The 21184-nt window shown below is 38.2% G+C and overlaps 1 protein-coding gene across 5 annotated transcripts in view; it reads left to right on the top strand.

Moving 5' to 3' along the window:
* CCDC191 (coiled-coil domain containing 191) overlaps window positions 1-21184 on the top strand; it is a 107798-nt gene that overhangs the window by 40802 nt on the left and 45812 nt on the right. For 3 of the 5 annotated variants that reach the window (XM_022554532.3, XM_089910551.1, XM_022554387.3), the window contains 3 exons: window positions 3565-3755; window positions 11887-12133; window positions 20679-21124. In XM_022554532.3, the coding sequence (XP_022410240.2) occupies window positions 3565-3755; window positions 11887-12133; window positions 20679-21124 (884 nt within the window). The remainder of the gene's footprint in view (window positions 1-3564; window positions 3756-11886; window positions 12134-20678; window positions 21125-21184) is intronic. The other 2 variants (XM_089910553.1, XM_089910552.1) reach the window with 2 other exon arrangements.

Genomic DNA, 21184 nt, shown 5'->3' with positions numbered 1-21184 from the left:
AACTCTAAACTTGTTGACATTTTTGTCCTCTTTACAATTCATTGTTTATTTTTCCATGACTGAGAATTTTGAGGCAGTTATCACTGAGCTTTCTGACAAAAGGGAAATAGCTGAGGAATTTTGATGAGTTACCCACTTCATTAATCAGAACAAGCATCTCTAGTGACAGGGTTAGAATTACAATGAAGATTAGATAGCAAATTGCTGTTCCACCTAACGTCAATCATTCCCAGTGACAGCAGTGTGATTACACTTCAGGGAAGAGTTTTTCTTGCCAACAAAACGAGGGTAACTCCAGTGCAGGTAATAAATTTAGCAGGGTGAGCTGTCATTTCTTCTCTTGAGTGGAATCCTTAATGACCAAATGATGTCTCGTGGAAGATTTTGATTTTGAAAAGAGAAAAGCATTTCACTTAAAAACTTTCTAAATTTCACTTTTTAGTATTTTATTTTAAAAATTATTGTAGATATGTACTTAGGAGCAGTTCTTCCTACAGTGATTTTCAGTATTTTACTTACCTGTAACAAGCCGTAATTATCACCACAACTATAATAAAGAGATGGTAGAAGTTACTAAAAGAACGCATGACTGTATTTGAGAATCTATCAGAAATAAAAACATGGTGCAGAAATAAATGAACTAGGTAAGAAACGGAGGAAGGTCAGACTAGTTGTCCATCTAGTTCAAACATTAAGTTATTTGGCTTAAGCAGAAGGTGTTCCTCTTCTGACCAGTTGCGGTTTTAAATAATAGTTCTTGTTTCAAAGAGTAAAGGGATAGAGCACTGCTGTAGTTCGAGTGTAGAACTGAAGAGGAAAAGCAGGCCTGAGCGCTGCAGGGACGCCACTTGGGGGAGGGTAATAGGAAATGTGAACAGTTGGTGACTGTGAACTATGCCACTTCTTGTCCCTTCTAAGTAGGAGCGGAGTGCTAGCATCTTCTCCCAGAGAAGACAGGACCAAGAATGTTTTCCTTTCCCGAGTATTTTCCTCCAAGCACATTTATGGGACTCCTGTTTGCCTAAATAATGTTTGCTGTGAATCAAGAATAACTAAGTGGCTATTCTTGATTCATACTTTTATTTTTTTAATTTAATTTAAATGGGATTGCTCTTTTGAGTAGGCAGGAAAAAAAAACCAATGGCAAGTTGATTTCAAGAAAGCAGTTACTGTATGAGTATGTCACTTTGCTGCTATTAACTTCTGTGTAGTGAAACTGAATTATAGACCTTCAAAACCGATCATTTTGCTCTCACAGTCTAAACTTAAGTATTTTTAAAGAAATATATTGACTATGGCATTTACAGACTCAAATTTTCCCCCTCTTAAATTCACATATTTTCCAGCAGTGCTTTTCTACTGTAGTAAGTTGTATATCAAGTTCTTTCTCTTTCAGAAAACAAGCAAGTAATTTGTTCTTCCTCTTTAAAAGAGACTTTTTGCCTAGTAGATTAGGGTCATCAGGATGCCTGAATGTTTTGGATTTAGCCTTAGGTATACCACTAACTCTTTGCTTTGTGAATATAGTCATTATTCGTTCTCTATTTGAAGTTTGGCTTGGTAAGGTAAATCATAATATCTGCAGCCTCTCTATTTTGTAATGATGGTCTATGAGCCAATAAAATAGTACACGTGAAATGCTTTGGACTAGAGAAAAAAAATGTGGAAATCCAAGAAGGACACTATTAATAGTGCTATTATTGTCAAGGTGGATTATGTTTGTACTATTTAATCATTAGAAATATTCCAAGAGTTAAAATTAGAGATAACTACCCATACATAGACTATTTCATCAAGTCTTTTAAGAAGAATCTCTTAAATGAATCTGGTATATAGATAGATTTTCTTTTGACTATGTTAACACTGTTTTTTTTTCCCCCATGCTGTATTTTGTGGGATAGATAAGCAAATAATAATGCAAAAAGCATACCCTCTCAACCAGGAAGCTGTGTGTCTTTTCCTTGTTATGACTGAAGGCATATCTTATATTCAGCAAATTTCCCTTCATTCATTCCTCCCTTCCTCCCTGTTCTCTTGCTCTCTCCCTCCTTCCCTCCTTTCCTTCCACAGAATCTAAGGTGAAGGTCTAGGAAACGTGCTCTCGTTTGACATAATGGAAAGGGAACAGGGCTTTTTAAAGACTGCCATGGTTTCTCCTAATGGAAAATTATAATAAAGAAGATTTTGTAGTTTGTCTAAATGGGAATATAATTGGTTTCTTTTGTAGAAAATATTTCAGGCCAAATGGGCTATTTCTAAGAAGTCTAGCCTGTGCTCTCTCATGTTATTGGTCTTTTAATTTATATATTCTCTCTCCCTATAACCTTTCAAAAATAGAGATTATATCTTAAACAACTTTTTTCAGAATTCCCAAATTCAAACACAGCTTACTAAATGTTGAAATAGTGAAAGACAAGTATTTTTAAAGAGAAAGAAGCAATAAATAGGGCTGACCCTGATATGGCTACCAAGTTCTCGAAGCTGGTCAGCAGGCATCTCCTATACCTCCCAGAGTCACTTCCTGTGAGGTTACTTTCTGTTTCAGTGTTCCTCACATGTGGTACTCTCGGATCTGCCAGTCCCTCCTTCTGGAGGCTCACAGTCTTGTGGAAACTGGTAAACAGGTGATTATAACACAGTGTGATGACCATTTTGACTAAAGAAAGCATAGGTCGCTCTGGGAACACAGTGGAAGGGCACTTACATGTGGGGAGAGTGATTGGTATTAGGAGGGCTTCCTGAGAGAGGTGACTCTTGAAATAGGCAGAGAGAGGGCAGAAAAGGACAGAGAAATTACTATGACCATAGATAGAAAAGCACAGAACAGTGTGGTTGGTATAAGACCAAGAGCTGAAAGTAATTTGATATAGTAGGAGCATAAAGTTTGCTCTGAAGATAGAAGATGTAGGCAAGGCCTAGATCGCAGAGATTTTCTTAGCCTAGGACCGTAGGTACTTCTCTGGAGACGTGCTTAGGGTCAGTAGACCTTGTCTGATTTGTTGTCAGATACATATAGTGGAAGAACGCAAGCAGCCCGCGTATCTAGCTTCTGTAGGAGTGTTCACCAAAGCCCTGACGTGGTCAGTGGTAGCCCAGCTGAAGCTGGTTTTAGCCATCTTGTTCCCAGGGACCAGAGACCCCATTCCATCCTGTGGGATCTCCCATGTTCATTTGTGCAGGACATCAGTGGTGATAATGGTTAATGGTATTTTAAACTCTAAGACAGCCTGGCAGGGGAGATCTGTTGGAAGCAGGCCTTTCAAGTCTCTCAAACAAGGCCCTTAACTTAGATCTTAGTTGTGACAGTTACTCCAGCCCTGCATAGGACTGGTGCCTTACAATGAGAATTAAATGTTTTAGTTTGCCATGAGGCTGATGGTGCCTTCGTTGCATGGCTTGAATATTTCCTGTCATTTGAGCATAAAGCAATTGTCTGTTCCCCTTCCATCAAGACAACAGTTCCTAGATTTGTTAGAAAAAGTGTGAGGCGGATATCTGAGGACAGGGTTCTCACTAGTAGATATTAGAAACCCTAGTACTGATTTTCCAATGTTTCCATTGCAGTGTCAAAAACGGTATTTCTCTGCCTGGCACAAGCTGATTCTTGATCATAGGATTAAGCTGGGGAAAGCTGGGGCCCTGTCTGACTGGAAGTTGCAACTGAAGGTCCTGCGGGCCTGGAGAGACTACACAAGATCCCAGAAGTTGGGGCGGGAGACTCAAGCCATGGAAAATGACCTTAGGGAAGAAAACAGGTACTTATGCCATGAAAATCCTTCTAGTATGTTTATGTAGGACATCTTTCCTCCTGAAGAATCCAGAAATAAGCTCTAAAAATGCTGTTCACTGGAATCATCTCATCTACTTATAATATATGATAATCACTGTTTTTCTCTGTTACATCCCAAACTAGAAAATTGTAACGGAAAATTATAAGTGAAAAAAAATTTTTGATTAAAATATACCAATGTACATGCTTTCCTATTTTAAAGGAAGCAAGTATTATGCTTTTTCCCTTATCCTTTGATGTAGTATCATTGCACCCTGGACCATCTTACAATTTAGAAGACAGAATTTGGCTTATGCGGTAGTAATTCTCATTGAGAGAAATCACTGTCTGCACATGGAATGTTAATTAGGCAGACAGGGAACATTCATCTGGGAAGGCAGACCTGGCAAGGGTGATTTCTCCCTTCCCCCACACCTTCTTTAGAGGTTTTGGACACCTTTATATCAGCTCCCTCTTAGGCTTGTGAATGACACAGAATTTGCCTTCAAATAAAACTTTCTTTGTTCCATCATCCTAAAATCAAATACATTTTCTTCTTTTCATTTCCAAGGTCAACTTTGCATTCTTGAACCGAAATCATAGATGTAGAAGGAGCCATTTGTTTATTGGTTGGGGGAGCTGGAGGGAGCAGTTCACGGTCTTACGTTTAATCACTTTTCTACGAGCAACTCTGTTATTCCTTCTGGGTGAAAAATTGGATGAATGGTATGTGAAAGTATCGTCATGTAGAAGGGAATGGCGCCCCCTGGAGTTGTACATTCCTGTGACAGCATCAGGCCCTGGGGAGAATACTTAGGAGCCTGACACATGGCCCCTTGTCCTCAAAGAGCTCAGTTTTGTGGGGAAAACGAGATCTAGAAACAGTACAGGTATGGATTAACATTATAAACTTTGTAATGCATCTCCTTCTGCCGCTGAGAACTTAGTAGAGGGAAGTAACTGGGGAGGCTCCTACAGAGTGTCCGGAAAGGCTTTATCAGGAAGATGGGTCTTGCTGGGCTCTGAAGAGTAAGTAGGATATTCCTAGGTAGAAAGAGGGAGATGAGATAATGGCATTACGTGTGGCGGGAAATCATCAAGCATGTGCTTGTCAAGTTCATCAACTTGTGGAAGGCCTTAAATGCTAGGGCAAGGAGTTTAGGCGTTCTTAGGTAAATAAAGGTGAATTCCTGAAGGTTTTTAAGCAGGAGGGTGACCTAGACAGTTTTCCTTTCCTACACTATGTTGGGAGAAATCTTCAGTGGGGAAAAAAAAAAAAGCTCTTTCACAATTTATGTCTAAATTTTCAGGACCTAGTGATTGATCCAGGGAATTGGGATGATAACTTACTCAAAGCTGGATTTGTTGGGTAAAGAAGAGAAATTGGAGGTGTTGGAAAGGGGAAGCATCATGAGTGAGGGCATAGAGGGAGTGGCAACTAAGATATTAAAGGTAAAAGTGGTCTGTGAAATTTACATGGCAGAAGAAACTTGTAGAAGAAAAATCTGAAGAACTTCAGATTCCATTCCAATTAAACTATTTAAATATAAAAGCACTAAATGGGGATTTCATAATAGCATTATGTGCCAATTTTTTTTAAAGATCCTCTTAGAACTTCTTGTCTCATATCTGTGAATTATTTTCAAGTGTCTATTTTTAAATGTTCAGAATGGGTGCTACATTTTTTTAACTGTCAGAGTTAGAAAATATTTAACTTATAATAATTTTTTTTACTATAAAACTTTAGAGCAAAAAGTTCTTAGAGTAGGAAAGCACCTCAAGGAGCATCTAATCCAGCCCCTCATTTTACAGATGATAAAAGTAAGGCACAAAAAGGATAAACAACTGTCTCAAGTCATAAAGTTACGAGTAGCCAGTCCAGGACTAGAGCCTGGTCCTTTCGATGCTGAGTCAGATGCTTTTTCCTATAACATGCTGCTCCTAGTTAAATAGCATGTAGGTGATGGCTCCCTAAGACAGTCATGTTTTTCAGTTATATTGCAGTTGACTTCAGATGATGGTAGATATAAAACAAGAGCAATAATGAACAAATAACAAGTTATGCTAGAAACATATAAGAAAGGAGCTATTAGATACAAACTGTCCTTTATGCTGCTTTCCTACAGATCCCAGGCTCTCTGCATGTTGTCCTTTGTTCTAGAGATTGTTTTAGGAAATTGTTAGGTAATTTTGTTCAAAGAAGGTTGGAATAATAGAGATGGAGAAAAAACCTCAAAGGTAGCTACTATCAATACAAGCAGAAACCAAGAAATGTCAGTGGGATTGGGGGTGTCAGAAGAGCCAGGACCCTCTTTACCGTGCTCATTGGAGCCTCTCCCAGTTCCTCTGTGGACACCAAATACATAATTGTTGAATAATAGCTGAGTTAGTGGATGAATGAAGAGCTCAGTTGCTTCCTCTCCTGCAATTTAACTCCATAATATTCTCAAGCACTTTTTTCTAAATAGTGAGATCGAGGGATAGAGCGCATTTATTGTAAATGGGTTACTCATTGTAACAACTAAACTCTTACCAGATTGACAAGACATAGGTGGTTCTTTGGCCCATCCACCTGGACATGGAAATCATTTGCTGTGTCTGTTTCTCAGATGTCAACTGTGTCCTTAGCCTCCAGCTCTTGAATCCACATTTGTTTTTGCCACTTGGGCTTTCCTCTTACTGGCTATGCAGGGCCCAGCCTTTTGGGCTTCTTTCTTTGCCTTCTTTCCTTTTTGTTCTTCCCACTTTCTCTCTGAAGCAACAACAGATCCCTCACTTCTTCTCATTCACGATTTAGCCACCATATTTTCTTTTTTATAAATTTATTTATTTATTTTTGGCTGCGTTGAGTCTTTGTTGCTGCACGCGGGCTCTCTCTAGTTGGCAGTGAGCGGGGGCTACTCGTCATTGCGGTGTGCAGGCTTCTCATTGCAGTGGCTTCTCTTGTTGCAGAGCATGGGCTCTAGGCACATGGGCTTCAGTAGTTGTGGCTCGCGGGCTCTAGAGCGCAGGCTCAGTAGTTGTGGCGCACAGGCTTAGTTGCTCCGCGGCATGTGGGATCTTCCCAGACCAGGGCTTGAACCCGTGTCCCCTGCATTAGCAGGCAGATTCTTAACCACTGCGCCATCAGGGAAGTCCAGCCACCATATTTTCTTACTGAGCCTGTGCTCAGAGTCTCATTCCACTCCAAGGTCATCCATGTATTTCTTCTAAAAAATGTACCTTGCTTTCCCTAATAGGAATTTTTGTCCATCTCTTTTCTTTTAAAAGTAGTTATGGTAATGGTGTTATAAAATTTCAATACAATATTGTAATACAATTGCAACATTAACAAATATTCCCAAACTCTAACTAAGGATTCAGTCACTCAGGCAATACAACAAAATTCTGGTACACATGCTAAATTAGACCCTTGGACATGGTGGTATGGGAATTTGAACTGTATTTTTAAATTCTTTAGCATATTCATTTCTGAAAGTTGGCTCCAGATCTTTCATTCCTCCTCTCTCCCTTCTTCTCTCAATTTACAGCCAGCCCTAGACAAATTGGGAAGAAGCAGGGTTTGTTTCAACATCCTCTACCCACCCTTCCTGAGCCTTGGTACTCAGTACCAAATACTTTGGGCCTTTCCTGGAACAGGCTTTTATCTCTTCCCTGTGTCCCTCTATCCCCTCATGCTCTGTCTCCATACTCCTCAACTGATGTTATCCCTGCCAGGAAACTTATACATTAATAGGCATTGTCTGGAAACAGTGCCCAAAATGTAAGTGATGGGGATTTGAGGGTACAGTGGCAGGCCAGTAGAAAAACTGGCCCTATGATGTCCCTTAAACCATGGCATTCATTCATTCACTCATTCATTTATTCTGTTTGATAGCATATATTCAGTCAGTCAGCTTTACTGACTGAGGCATGCGGGATCTTAGTTCCCCGACCAGGGATTGATCCCGGGCCCCCTGCATTGGGAGTGTGGAGTCTTAACCACTGGACTGCCAGGGAAGTCCCTAGACTCTTTCTTAAGTACCAGCAGGGGTATTCCTGCCTTCTAGGAGTTTTCAGTCTAAGTGAAGAAGTTAAAAATTTACCCAAATACTAAAAATAATTGCAACAGAAGGCACAATAATATAAAAACTTAGGAGTGACATAGACTTGGCTATCATGCATTACAATCCCCCAAGCAGCTTTTTAAAAATAGAAACTCTTTGGTCCCATCTTCTGAGAGAGACAGATCGTGGCTAAGTAGAAGAGAGCACTTTTCAGTTTAGGGGAAAACTGGTAAACCAGCACATATGCAGCTTGTGTGGGAACAGGCTGGGGTGAACCCGCCAGGCTAGCCTAGGGGTGGGGAGACTGAATTGAAAAGAGATTGTCAGATATTCCCCATTCCCAGCACTCCTAATTTCAGCGTGCGTTAGGGCAGTCATTTATGGAGCACCTCTGTTAGTCATGGTCCATTGCCCTTCCCTCCGTGCTCACCTGGGTATCCAGTTGAGAGGCTAGAAATTGCATGGCATCTGAAGCTGATAAATCTCCTGGTATCTGCCAGAGAGGCAGGAGGACCAGACTTGCATTGACTGGCTCACTTTAAAACTCTTTAAAACAGAACTGTGTTATCTTCCACATTTTCCCTGGGGGGCTACCTGGTGCATTTCTGAATGCATTAGCTTATGCATTCCTATTCCTGCTGAACCTGCCCGTCCCAAATGCAGCTGTTTGCATCATTGCTATTTTTATGTTCTGTTCAGATTTCAGCACTCAATCAGATCAGTAGTATGTAGTTATTTATTTGTCATTTCTCATTTCCCTTTAAAAAATTCAAGACACTTTTTAGATATCTAGTAGTCTTGTTCTAAGATAGTGTTATTACCTTACATGTGAATTTGTTCTATATTTTCAGGTTCTTTTTAAAATTTAATTACATCTTTAAAAACAAAATCCTGTAGGATAGGCAGCATAGGGCTTGTTGTTGTTCTTAGAGTGGCACCATCTTCGAGGAGGAATTTAGATACTTACAGCTGCTTGCCCAGTGTCCTATATCTAGTTGGTCTTGTTCTGACTCCTGTGTTTTAGAATGTGCATCAATAACTGAGTATCATTTGAGGTGTTGATTCTAAGCATCCTGGTTCATATTTAAATTCCTATTTAAACCTATATATCTTATATTCTTAGTTCTTTAGAGACAGTCTTTCTCTGCATGCAGTTGTATAATTATAATGATCAGTTTATAGACCCTTGACAGAAATTCCCTGATTTCAGCTTGGAAACATATTGGGATAGGATGTTTTCCATAAAGAAACTCTGTCCTTCATTTTATGATTATCTGGGAACTGTGGAACCATTTCTTTGGGTTAGCATGCCCAAGTAAATCACATCTGACTAAGCTTTTAAGAAATTTAAGTGATTTTTCACTTTCAGAAATATTTGTGTTTTTAGTGTCATCATTTAAAAAGTATAGAAATGGGGACTCCCCTGGTGGCGCAGTGGTTGGGAGTCCACCTGCCAGTGCAGGGGACGTGGGTTTGAGCACTGATCCGGGAAGATCCCACATGTCACAGAGCAGCTAAGCCCGTGCGCCACAACTACTGAGCCTGCGTGCTGCAACTACTGAAGCCTGCGTGCCTAGAGCCCGTGCTCTGCAACAGGAGAAGCCACCGCAATAAGAAGCCTGCGCACCGCAGTGAAGAGCAGCCCCCACTCATGGCAATTAGAGAAAGCCCGTGTGCAGTAACGAAGACCCAACGCAGCCAAAAATAAATAAATAAAATAAATAACTTTATAAGTGCATCCATTCTTTAAAAAAAAGTATAGAAATGGACTTATCTGCAATATTGTCACTCTGCTGAAGTGAACTTCAAGCGAGCAAGAGTACAACCAGTCTTGTCTGTGGATCCCTAGCTTCTGTGTTCTTACCCTTCCCATGAACATAGATATCTTAAGTACATCTTCAAATCTCCTGCATGATCATGATAGAGAGGGCTCTAAACACAATAATTAACACGCAGTTTTTAACCCACCTTTTTTTTTTTTTACTGTTTAGTCTTTTGTTATATTTACCAGAAATATTTTTCTCTTTGCCTTTTCATACTGTCCAAATAACCCTCTCCTTGTCAGTCAGAACTCCAGTGTGGCTTTTGGCTGTTTATGCTGTAAAAACATGAAATTAACTCATCAAGTAAATTTCACACTCCTCCTTCCTAAGCAGATTGATGTAAATCAAATTTTACATTAATCAGACAGAGCAACATATGTCTTCTAGTCTGTGGAAATACATGATTTCCACTTACTTGAGTAAAATGCCATCAGGTGTTTTGTTTGTTTCACTATTTAGACATTGATATTTTTGGAGCTTTGTTCTTACCCTGTGTTGCTACCTGATTTATTATTCTTATTTCTTTTAAAATTTTTATTTCAAGGCTATTCAGTCTCAGATACTTTCTTTTTTTCATCAAAGTAAAATATTATATATAGATGTTTATTACCACCTATATTGTATTTTTATTATAAAAACCATCAGTCAATCATATTTATTATCTATCATTGCATTAGAAAGAAGCAATTATATATAATGAAATATGCTCTTGGCAGAATTGCTGTTAGCATTTACCCTGAATTCTATTATTTCAGTCAACACTACTCTCACTAATTGGTTGTTTCACCCAGCTTCTCCGACATAATGTTAAATTCTGTGACTCTAGAGTAGTTTCAAGCTAAGGGTTTTAACTCATTAATGGGTCCTAAAATCAGGCTCAAGATGAGGCATATTTTTTGAAAAATAGAAAAGATTAGAAAAGAAACATTGGAGTACATCTCTGGTAGTAAGGGTGAATATCGTTTGGTGGAACCTTTGTTTCAATTATATATACTTTTGTTTCATGGACATGTACACACATCAACTTATTTTGAAGTCATAGTGTGACACTTTTTTCTTTAGGTGGCAGTCAAAAAAGGTTTAAAAGTCACTTAAGCATTTAAGAACTGTAGAAATGTTCTTCTGACTCATTGGCTTAAAATGTTACGATTTTTTTGATATGACCCCAAAAAGTCCATGAGGTGGGTTAAACATTATTTATGTTTAACAGAAATGGATATGCAAATAGTGTTGTAGAGACCTTATTCCAGTCATCTTTACAAGATAAAATCACGTAGGTATCTAAACAATCAAATCTTAAACCTCGAAACTGACCCCGGTTGCGACATAAGTTCCAAGCTCTACAGCTCACTTCTTCAGAGACAATAATCATCCACTTATAGATTGATCTCAGAAAGCTCTACACTTGAATTCTCAACTGGCTACCACAAACATGTCTCCTAATGGAGAGTCCCTTTGGGAGGGGAATGTAGCTGGCAGTTCCCAACTCCACTCAGGCACGTCCTCTAACATCATGAAGTTTCCAGGAATCAAAAGGAGCTCCTCCTTAGGAATAGAGTGAATCAGACCCCCTACTAGACTGTGAGTGAGTTCTCTGAGAGCAAGTGCCTTGTGTATGCCCTTCACACGTTTCTAATGTTCAACAAGTGTCTTCACAAAGCAGTTCTTCATTCACTCAGTTTATGGCTTTGGTAAATGAGACCTTCTCTATAGAGAGCCTTTCCCTGACCAAGTCCTTCTTTCACAAGATCCACCCTCATAATTTCATGTTGATTTTTATAAGTCTTATACTTAGTTATTGACAATTCACTTGTTAAGTTTCGTTCCTTTCTTTTTCTCCCAAACCTCTTGTCTTCCTTAGATTTGCAAGTATAGCTGAATATCTCCCTCATGTATGCATATTTTTTAAAAGCAGTTATTTGAATACCTATTCTTTCTGCTCCTTCCCCTCCAAAAGCTCTCAGAAACTATTTTATGGTAATCAGAAAATTTAATATGCCTTTGTGATGTGATAGAACAGAACAGTCACTCTTCTGAAGCAATGCCTTGAGGTGCCAATGACTTCTATGAGCAGACCCTTTGCCTTGGGGAGCTTTATAAAATGATTCCTTTGAGCTTAAATAAAAGAATAAGCTGGAGCTAAAATGGAGCATTTCTGGGACTCCTTTGGACTTGTATTTCATTTATATTGTCAACCAAAAAGCAGTAAATGGCTTCTTTTTTTTAATGGAAGTGCTTTGCTTCTTAGAAAACAACAACTGGCCACTGACTATAACCGGAAACAAGTTCTCCGACACCATTTTGCAGAATGGCAGCATTGGCATCGTGCAGAGATCCAAAACAGAGAGCTGGCTGTTACAAAGGAGGAAACTAGGAAGAAAATGAATGAGCTGCTGAAGGCAGCATCACTAGGGAAACTCAGTGCAAACGTGTCATCAAGCATCAGTCTACTTGAGGAGGCAACAGCCATGGAGGATCCACCTAGAAATGGAGAGGTAAGTTGCTTTTCCTTTGCTTAGTCTTCCTGCTTTTGAGCTTTATACTTGTATAGCCTGGGGTATGTTAGCTGTTGTCAGGTTGCCTGGCCTGGGCTATCTAAAAGATGAGAGCTGCTACAGTGCACAAAGTTTATCTTTCAGTCAGTGTTGATTTTCTTGAAATGAATCCTCTTTTATAATCACATACAAACTGGTATAGTTGAAACTTGGTAAAGACGTAATATAGACAGGGAATTTAAAACAACTAAGCGAAAGACTCTTTCAGGAACAGATATATAAAGCATTGTTTACAACTCTTGAACACCTCTTATTTGATTGTCAGGCATTTCCTTTCTAAATGAGCTTGTGACTTATAAGACGGGAATGTTTAAGTTTTTATTTTCCTAATAAGAAGAATCTTATGTATTAATTGTAGCAATTTGGCAGGAGAAAATGACAGAGGAAAAAGAAAAGTAGGCAATAATTCTATCATTTAGAGATAACCACCAATAAATAACCACATGTTGAAGTATAGCCATCTTGTCTTTTCTCTATTCAGGCATATGCAGATTTTTCTCTTTAATGTTGTATTTAGCTTTTAAATTTTCTTCAGTAAAGTCATTTAGGATATCTAATCTGTCATAATACAGGAAAAGGAAGGTCATTTTTTTTTTTTTTTTTTTTTCGGTATGCGGGCTTCTCACTGTTGTGGCCTCTCCTGTTGCGGAGCACAGGCTCTGGATGCGCAGGCTCAGTGGCCATGGCTCACGGGCCCAGCCGCTCCGCAGCATGTGGGATCATCCCGGACCGGGGCCCGAACCCGTGTCCCCCGCATCGGCAGGCAGACTCTCAACCACTGCGCCACCAGGGAAGCCCAAGGCCATGTATTTTTTCTTCCTTTTTTTTTAGTTGAAATACAGTTGATTTCCAATATTGTGTTAGTTTCAGGTATACAGCACAAGTGATTCAGTTATATATATATTTTTTTCAGATTATTTTCCATTATAGGTTATTACAAGATATTGCATATAGTTCCCTGTGCTATACAGTAAATCCTTGTTGCTTATCTGTTTTATATACAGTAATTTGTATCTATTAATCCCATACTCCTAATTTATCTCTCCCCCTTTCCTTTTCCCTTTGGTAACCATAAGTCTGTTTTCTATGTCTGTGACTCTATTTCAGTTTTGTATATACATTCATTTATATTATTTTTTAGATTCCACACATAAGTGATATCACGTAATATTTGTCTTTCTCTGTTTGATTTACTTCAGTTAGTATGATATTATCTAGGCCCATCCATGTTGCTGCAGATGGCAATATTTCATTCTTTTCTATGGCTGAGTAATAGTCCACTGTATATATATACACCACATCTTCTTAAACCAGTCGTCTGTTGATAGGCACTTGGGTTGTTTCCATGTCTTGGCTCTTGTAAATAGTGCTGCTATGAACATTGAGGTGTATGTATCTTTTCAAATTAGAGTTTTCATTTTTTCTGGATGTATGCCCAGGAGTGGGATTGCTGGATCTATATGGTAGCTCTATTTTTATTTTTTTAAGGAATCTCTGTACTGTTTTCCATAGTGGATGCACCAATTTACATTCCCACTGACAGTGTATAAGGATTCCCTTTTCTTCACACCCTCTCCAGCATTTATTATTTGTGGACTTTTTGATGATAGCTACTCTGACCAGTGTGAGGTGATACCTCATTGTGGTTTTGATTTGCATTTCTCTGATAATTAGTGATGCTGAGCATCTTTTCATGCGCCTGTTGGCCATCTGTATGTCTTTGGGAAAATGTTTATTTATGTCTTCTGCCCATTTTCTTTATTGGGTTGCTTGCTCTTTTGATATTGAGGTGTATGCATTGTTGTATATTTTGGTTATTAACTCCTTGTCAGTTGCATTGTTTGCAAATATTTTCTCCCATTCAGTGTGTTGTCTCTTCATTTTGTGGATGGTTTCCTTTGCTGTGCAAAAGCTTTTTAGTAGTTTGATTAGGTTTATTTTTGCTTTTATTTCTTTTGCTTTGGGAGCCTGATCTAAGATAATATTGCTATGATTTATGTCTAAGAATGTTTTGCCTATGTTCTCTTCTAGGAGTTTGATGATATCATGTCTTATATTTAGGTCTTTAAACCATTTTGAGTTTATTTTTGTATATGGTGTGAAGGAGTATTCTGATTTCACTGATTTACATGAGATTGTCCAGCTTTCCCAGCGCCACTTGCTGAAGAGACTTTTTTCTCCATTGTATATTCTTGCCTCTTTTGTCATAGATTAATTGACCGTAGGTGTGTGGGTTTATTTCTGGACTGTCTATTCTGTTCCATTGATCTGTATGTATGTTTTTGTGCCAGTACCATGCTGTTTTGATTACTGTAGCTTTGTAGTATTGTCTGAAGTCTGGAAGTGTTATGCCTCCAGCTTTGTTTTTTTTCTTCAGGACTGCTTTGGCAATACTGGGTCTTTTGAGATTCCATATAAATTTTAGGATTATTAGTTATAGTTCTGTGGAAAATGTCATGAGTATTTTGATAGGGGTTGCATTTAATCTGTAGATAGCTTTGGGTAGTATGGCCTTTTTTTTTTTTTTTTTGCGGTACGCGGGCCTCTCACTGTTGTGGCCTCTCCCATTGTGGAGCACAGGCTCTGGACACACAGTCTCAGCAGCCATGGCTCACGGGCCTAGCCGCTCTGCAGCATGTGGGATCTTCCTGGACCAGGGCACAAACATGTGTCCCCTGCATCGGCAGGCGGACTCTCAACCACTGCACCACCAGGGAAGCCCAGTATGGCCATTTTAATAGTATGAATTATTCCAATTCAAGAGCATGGGATATCTTTCCATTTCTTTGAATCACCTTCAGTTTCCTTTATCAGTGTTTTGTAGTTTTCAGTGTATAGGTCTTTCACTTCCTTGGTTAAGTTTATTCCTAGGTTTTTGGGGGTTTTTTTGGACACAACTTTATTTTATTTATTTATTTATTGAAGTATAGTTGATTTACAGTATTGTGCCAATATGATGTAATTTTAAATGGGATTTTCTTTTTTGCTTTCTTGTTCTGATATTTCATTGTTAGTATTAACAAATGCAACAGATTTATGTATGTTAATCTTGTATCCTGCTACCTTACTGAATTCCTTTTTTTTTTTTTTTTTTTTGGCCATGCTACATGGCATGCGGGATCTTAGTTCCCCAATCAGGGATCAAACCCATGCCCCCTGCAGTGGAAGCACGGAGTTTTAACTACTGGACCTCCAGGGAAGTCCCCTTACTGAATTCATTTGTTAGTTCTAATAGTTTTTGTGTAGAGTCTTTATTGTTCTCTGTATAGAGAATCATGTCATCTGCAAATAGTGACAGTTTTACCTCTTCTGTTCCAATTTGGATACCTTTTATTTCTCTTTCTTGTTGATTGCTGTGGCTTGGACTTCCAATACTGTGTTGAATAGAAGTGAGAGTGGGCATCCTTGTCTTGTTCCTGAATTTACTGGGAAGGCTTTCAGCTTTTCACCATTGAGTATTATATTGGCTATGGGTATATCATAAATGGCTTTTATTATGGTGAGATATGTTCCCTCTATACCCACTTTGATGAGAATAGATTTTTCTACTTAATAATAACGTAATCTGTTTTTCTAAAATTATTTTCTGCAATATAACGAGAATTTTCTGTGTCACTAAATCTACTTCTGCAACAGTAGTTCCCAACTGAGAGTATAACATAGAATCAGAATTTACTAAATCAGAATTCTACTAAATCAGAATTTCTGGGTGTGGGGCACCATACTTTTTTTAAAGTTCCACAGGTGAACCTGATGAATAACCCCCGGTTAAGGACTGTCATTCTGTATCTTTTTTAATGGCTGCATGAAATTCTATAATGAACCACGAGCTAGACTGTATACCTCCTTTTTCGTTGCTGGACATTTAAGTTGCTTCTAGTTTGCCACTATTATAAACAGAGCTTCAGTGAACAAGTAGCTAAGTCTTTGCACACATCCATAAGGCTTTACTTAGGATAAATACCTAAAAATAGAATGCATATTTTAAAGACTTTTACCAAATTGCCCTTCCAGGAAGGTTGTGTCAAAGAAGTACCTGTTTTCCTGCCTGATAACATATTTATCATTTTTGCCAAGTTGACAAGTAAAATATTTTTTGTGTTACTATTGCTTCAACATTTGCATTTTTTATTACTAGTGAGGTTAAACATGTTTTATATTTTCTATTTACATATATATATGTATCTGAAAATGGGTATAGAAAGATGAATAGTGATGCCTTTTATCCATTTTTATCCTTGAATATATATCTTTTTCTTGTTTATAGGGGCTCTTTATATTTTTAAGACTATTGATGCTTTTATTATTATATATTCTGCAGGTTTTTTTCATTGTTTTTTTTGTCTTTTTGGTTTATTTATGGTGTTTGGTACTATATACAGTTAAGTTTTGTTTTGTTTTGTTTTTAATTATTTGTCATATTTGAATACAAATAACTTTCCTAGTTATACATTTATTTTATTTATTTTTTTAACATCTTTATTGGAGTATAATTGCTTTACAATGGTGTATTAGTCTCTGCTTTATAACAAAGTGAATCAGCTATGCATATACATATATCCCCATAACTCTTCCCTCTTGCGTCTCCCTCCCACCCTCCCTATCCCACCCCTCTAGGTGGTCACAAAGCACTGAGCTGATCTCCCTGTGCTATGCGGTTGCTTCCCACTAGCTATCTATTTTACATTTGATAGTGTATATAAGTCCATGCCACTCTCTCACTTTGTCCCAGCTTACCCTTCCCCCTCCCCATGTCCTCAAGTCCATTCTCTACGTCTGCATCTTTATTCCTGTGCTGCCCATAGGTTCTTCAGAACTACTTTTTTTTTTTAGATTCCATATATATGTGTTAGCATACGGTATTTGTTTTTCTCTTTCTGACTTACTTCACTCGTATGACAGTGTGTAGGTCCATCCACCTCACTACAAATAACTCAATTTCGTTTCTTTTTATGGCTGAGTAATATTCCATTGTACATGTGTGCCACATCTTCTTTATCCATTCATCTGTCGATGGACACTTAGGTTGCTTCCATGTCCTGGCTATTGTAAATAGAGCTGCAATGAACATTGTGGTACATGACTCTTTTTGAATTATGGTTTTCTCAGGGTATATGCCCAGTAGTGGGGTTGCTGGGTCATATGGTAGTTCTATTTTTAGTTTTTTAAGGAACCTCCATACTGTTCTCCATAGTGGCTGTATCAATTTACATACCCACCAACAGTGCAAGAGGGTTCCATTTTCTCCACACCCTCTCCAGCACTTATTGCTTGTAGATTTTTTGGTGATGGCCATTCTGTCTGGTGTGAGGTGATACCTCATTGTAGTTTTGATTTGCATTTCTCTAGTGATTACTGATGTTGAGCATCCTTTCATTGTAGTTTTGATTTGCATTTCTCTAGTGATTACTGATGTTGAGCATCCTTTCATGTGGTTGTTGGCAATCTGTATATCTTCTTTGGAGAAATGTCTATTTAGGTCTTCTGCCCATTTTTGGATTGGGTTGTTTGATATTGAACTGCATGAGCTGCTTGTGAATTTTGGAGATTAACCCTTTGTCAGTTGCTTCATTTGCAAATATTTTCACCCATTCTGAGGGTTGTCTTTTTGCCTTGTTTATGGTTTCCTTTGCTGTGCAAAAGCTTTTAAGTTTCATTAGGTCCCATTTTTTTATTTTTGTTTTTATTTCCATTTCTCTAGGAGGTGGGTCAAAAAGGATCTTGCTGTGATTTATGTCACAGAGTGTTCTGCCTATGTTTTCCTCTAAGAGTTTGATAGTGTCTGGCCTTACATTTAGGTCTTTAATCCATTTTGAGTTTATTTTTGTGTGTGGTGTTAGGGAGTGTTCTAATTTCATTCTTTTACATTGTACATTTATTTTAAATTCTGTGCTCTAAGTTCAGAATTATTAATCTGTAGGGAAACCTATTTAACTCATTTTCTTTTTTCTTAAGTTTTATTTTATATTGGAGTATCATTGATTAACAATGTTGTGTTAGTTTCAGGTGTACAGCAAAGTGATTTGGTTATACTTATACATGTATTGATTCTTTTTCAAATTCTTTTCCCATTTAAGTTATTACAAAATATTGAGCAGAGTTCCCTGTGCTATGCAGTAGGTCCTTGTTGGTTATCTGTTTAAATATAGCAGTGTGTTTATGTCAATCTCAAACTCCCAATCTATCCTTCCCCCAACCCTTCCCCTGCCACCTTCTACATAATGCCTTTAAGTATCAATACTTAACTCAAATGTGTGAAGTTAAATTGAACACTTGGATGATTCCCAGCCTTGCTTTTTATTGTGATTATTGTTATTACTGCCAGTAATTTAATTTAAGCTTAATTTAAGCTTAATTTAATTTAATTTAAGCTTAATTTAAGCTTAGTGTCTCAACAAAGGGGGATCATGAGGATGCTTATTTGGTCCCTTCCCCTAGGCAATTAATGTAACTTTATGTCAGTTAGATAATCTTGTTTCCATTGAGACCCAAGAGAATCTTATCGGTTCCACCCAATAGCTCTGTGGAACCTTTTACCTCACAAAGTTCCACTATTATCTTCAAACGGAAAATGTCAGCAGAAAGTCTTTTGTTACCTGCATAAAACAGAAAAATTACTAAATGTATATATAATTTAGACTCAAGAGAAATGTCTCCAGATCTCTGAAGTCAAGACAAAAGATTTTATCAAGAAAAGATAAAATTGTGAAAAATAGAGCAAATTAAAATAAAAGGCTATAATAGACTCTGTAGGTTACTGATAAATTCTGATCTTGTCCAGAGTATATAGTGTAACATGAACAAATGACAATATAAAATCTATAGTTAGATGTTCATTAATTGTACAGTCACAGGAACGCATAAACCCATATCTTATACCTTGAAATTTTTTGAAATTATCAGTTAGCTAATAGGTGATTTTCTCTAATTGAGCCAGACTGTTCAGTCCTGTTCTATTAAGTACAGTCTGTACCATTAAGATTTTCTTTCGTTCTCTTATTTTCACCTTAAAAAGTTACCATGATCCAAAAGAAATCTTGTTGCTGTACTCAAGGCTTTTACAGTCTTGCTGGGTTAATAATGTATCATTACCACAAAGTTTAAAAGGGCCTAAAACACAAACCCTGCTTGACGCTAAATTGCTTAAGCAGGTGTTCTCATGAATAAATGTCCACTGACATTTCTGAAATAAAAGATATTTTTTAAAATATTTAACATTTCAGAGCTTCCATATATCACATCTTTCACTTTGGCTGAGTCTATGGAAAATATTTCCATCATTCTGAAAAATATCTTTGAGTTCCCAAATATGGCGCCCTGTTAGAGCTAGAAGCTTCTAAGATAATAAGACAGTTCACAGTACTTTTTTTCCTTACACCACTGCAGGTGACAGAATCAAAAACTGATCAGAGCTTAGAGCATGGAATCAAACTATTCTTGAAGAAACATTTTAACTGTGACATCATTTTAGCCAGGATAAATTTTTCTGATTAAGAATTCTGCATCTTTCCCATCTGTATAGAATTTGTAATTGAGTATGACACCTCAGTGTGTTAAATGAGATTTATGTGATAAAGCTTTGAAAACTATTAAGCCATATGCTAATACAAAATATTATTAGGTAGCATTATTCTTATATAATGCAGATGTTTGCCCAGTGATCGTGGGCTTGCAAATATTTCCCATAAATAAATTGTTTGGGAATAGCTGGATTAAAGCTGTATGCTTTAATCTAGGCCTTGATCCTGAAATAGACAAAAACCCTGTGATTAATTTACTGGTGGCAAGAGAGACATTGAAAGCTCTTATTAAAGAGCTATTGTTAGGGAGGGTGGGAGGGACGGAGACGCACGAGGGAAGAGATATGGGAACATATGTATATGTATAACTGATTCACTTTGTTATAAAGCAGAAACTAACACACCATTGTAAAGCAATTACACTCCAATAAAGATGTAAAAAATAAATAAATAAAAATAAAAAATAAAGAGCTATTGTTATTATTAAAGAGCTATTATTGATTTGTAAAGTTATTCCTTAGTTTTCAAACATTCTTGAGAAACAGTATATACTTTGCCACAATATTTTCAATTTCCTGCAAAATTCAGGGTCAATTCATGCAGATTAAATTCCTGGAATATATATCTGGAGTAATCATGCCTAATTCACAAACAAACTATCCAAATTAGATATTTCTAAGAGCACATTTTTCCGATTCCACATATCCTGGCCATGGCAGTGGTTCGTATGATTGTACCCACTCTTCCACCAGCTTCTGTGGTGAGCAGCAGGGCACGTTCTAAGAGTGACTCACAGAGCTAAGGCTGGTGGCTTCTGAGATGGTCAGGCCAGGAGCACAGGGCAGCTCTGGCTGGGGTGCAGGGCAGTTGTGCCATTAAACAGAACAGTGCTGACCAGGTAGAGTTGGATCTCACCAGTACAGTCCTTTAAATAGCTGAGCTATCACACGTTCCTTCTCTCTCAGGCGGCTGCCGTCCCCTCTTTGTGGGAAAAGCCTCCCTTGGGGACCAATGGTTATGTGCCCAGCCCCCACCTAGGAAGACCAACAAAGGACATCTTGCAGGTTCCCCTCCAGAATGTCCCTCTGGCTACATCTGACACTAAACCGCACAAGGCCCTAGAGGCTGAGCCCTCCCAACAGCCTGGCAACAAAGAGAAGCTCAGAACCAGCAGCCAGAAAGCAGAACCTATGTGCATGGGTCATTTCCATAACCGCCACATCTTCCAGCAACAGCTGATTGAAAAGCAGAAGAAGAAACTTCAGGAACAGCAGAAAACAATTCTGGAGCTGAGGGAAAACCAGCGGCTGGCAGAGGCTCGGCGGGCAGCAGGGCATGCTGACACACAGAGCTGCCTACTCTCAAACCCCAGAGAAGATGAACGAAAAAGAACCTGCCAGGTGCTTCCAAAGTATGTCCATTGTATCAGAGCACTCTTTGGACTCTTTATTTGGGGTTTTTTACTTTGTGA

The sequence above is a fragment of the Delphinapterus leucas genome, chromosome 4 (assembly GCF_059928025.1).
Source record: "Delphinapterus leucas isolate spDelLeu-1000000601 "Yukka" chromosome 4, BTC_Dleu_Yukka2, whole genome shotgun sequence".
Taxonomy (NCBI): Eukaryota; Metazoa; Chordata; class Mammalia; order Artiodactyla; family Monodontidae; genus Delphinapterus; species Delphinapterus leucas.
Note: the sequence above shows the minus strand (reverse complement) of the source record. Positions and strands in the feature narration are given on the sequence as shown.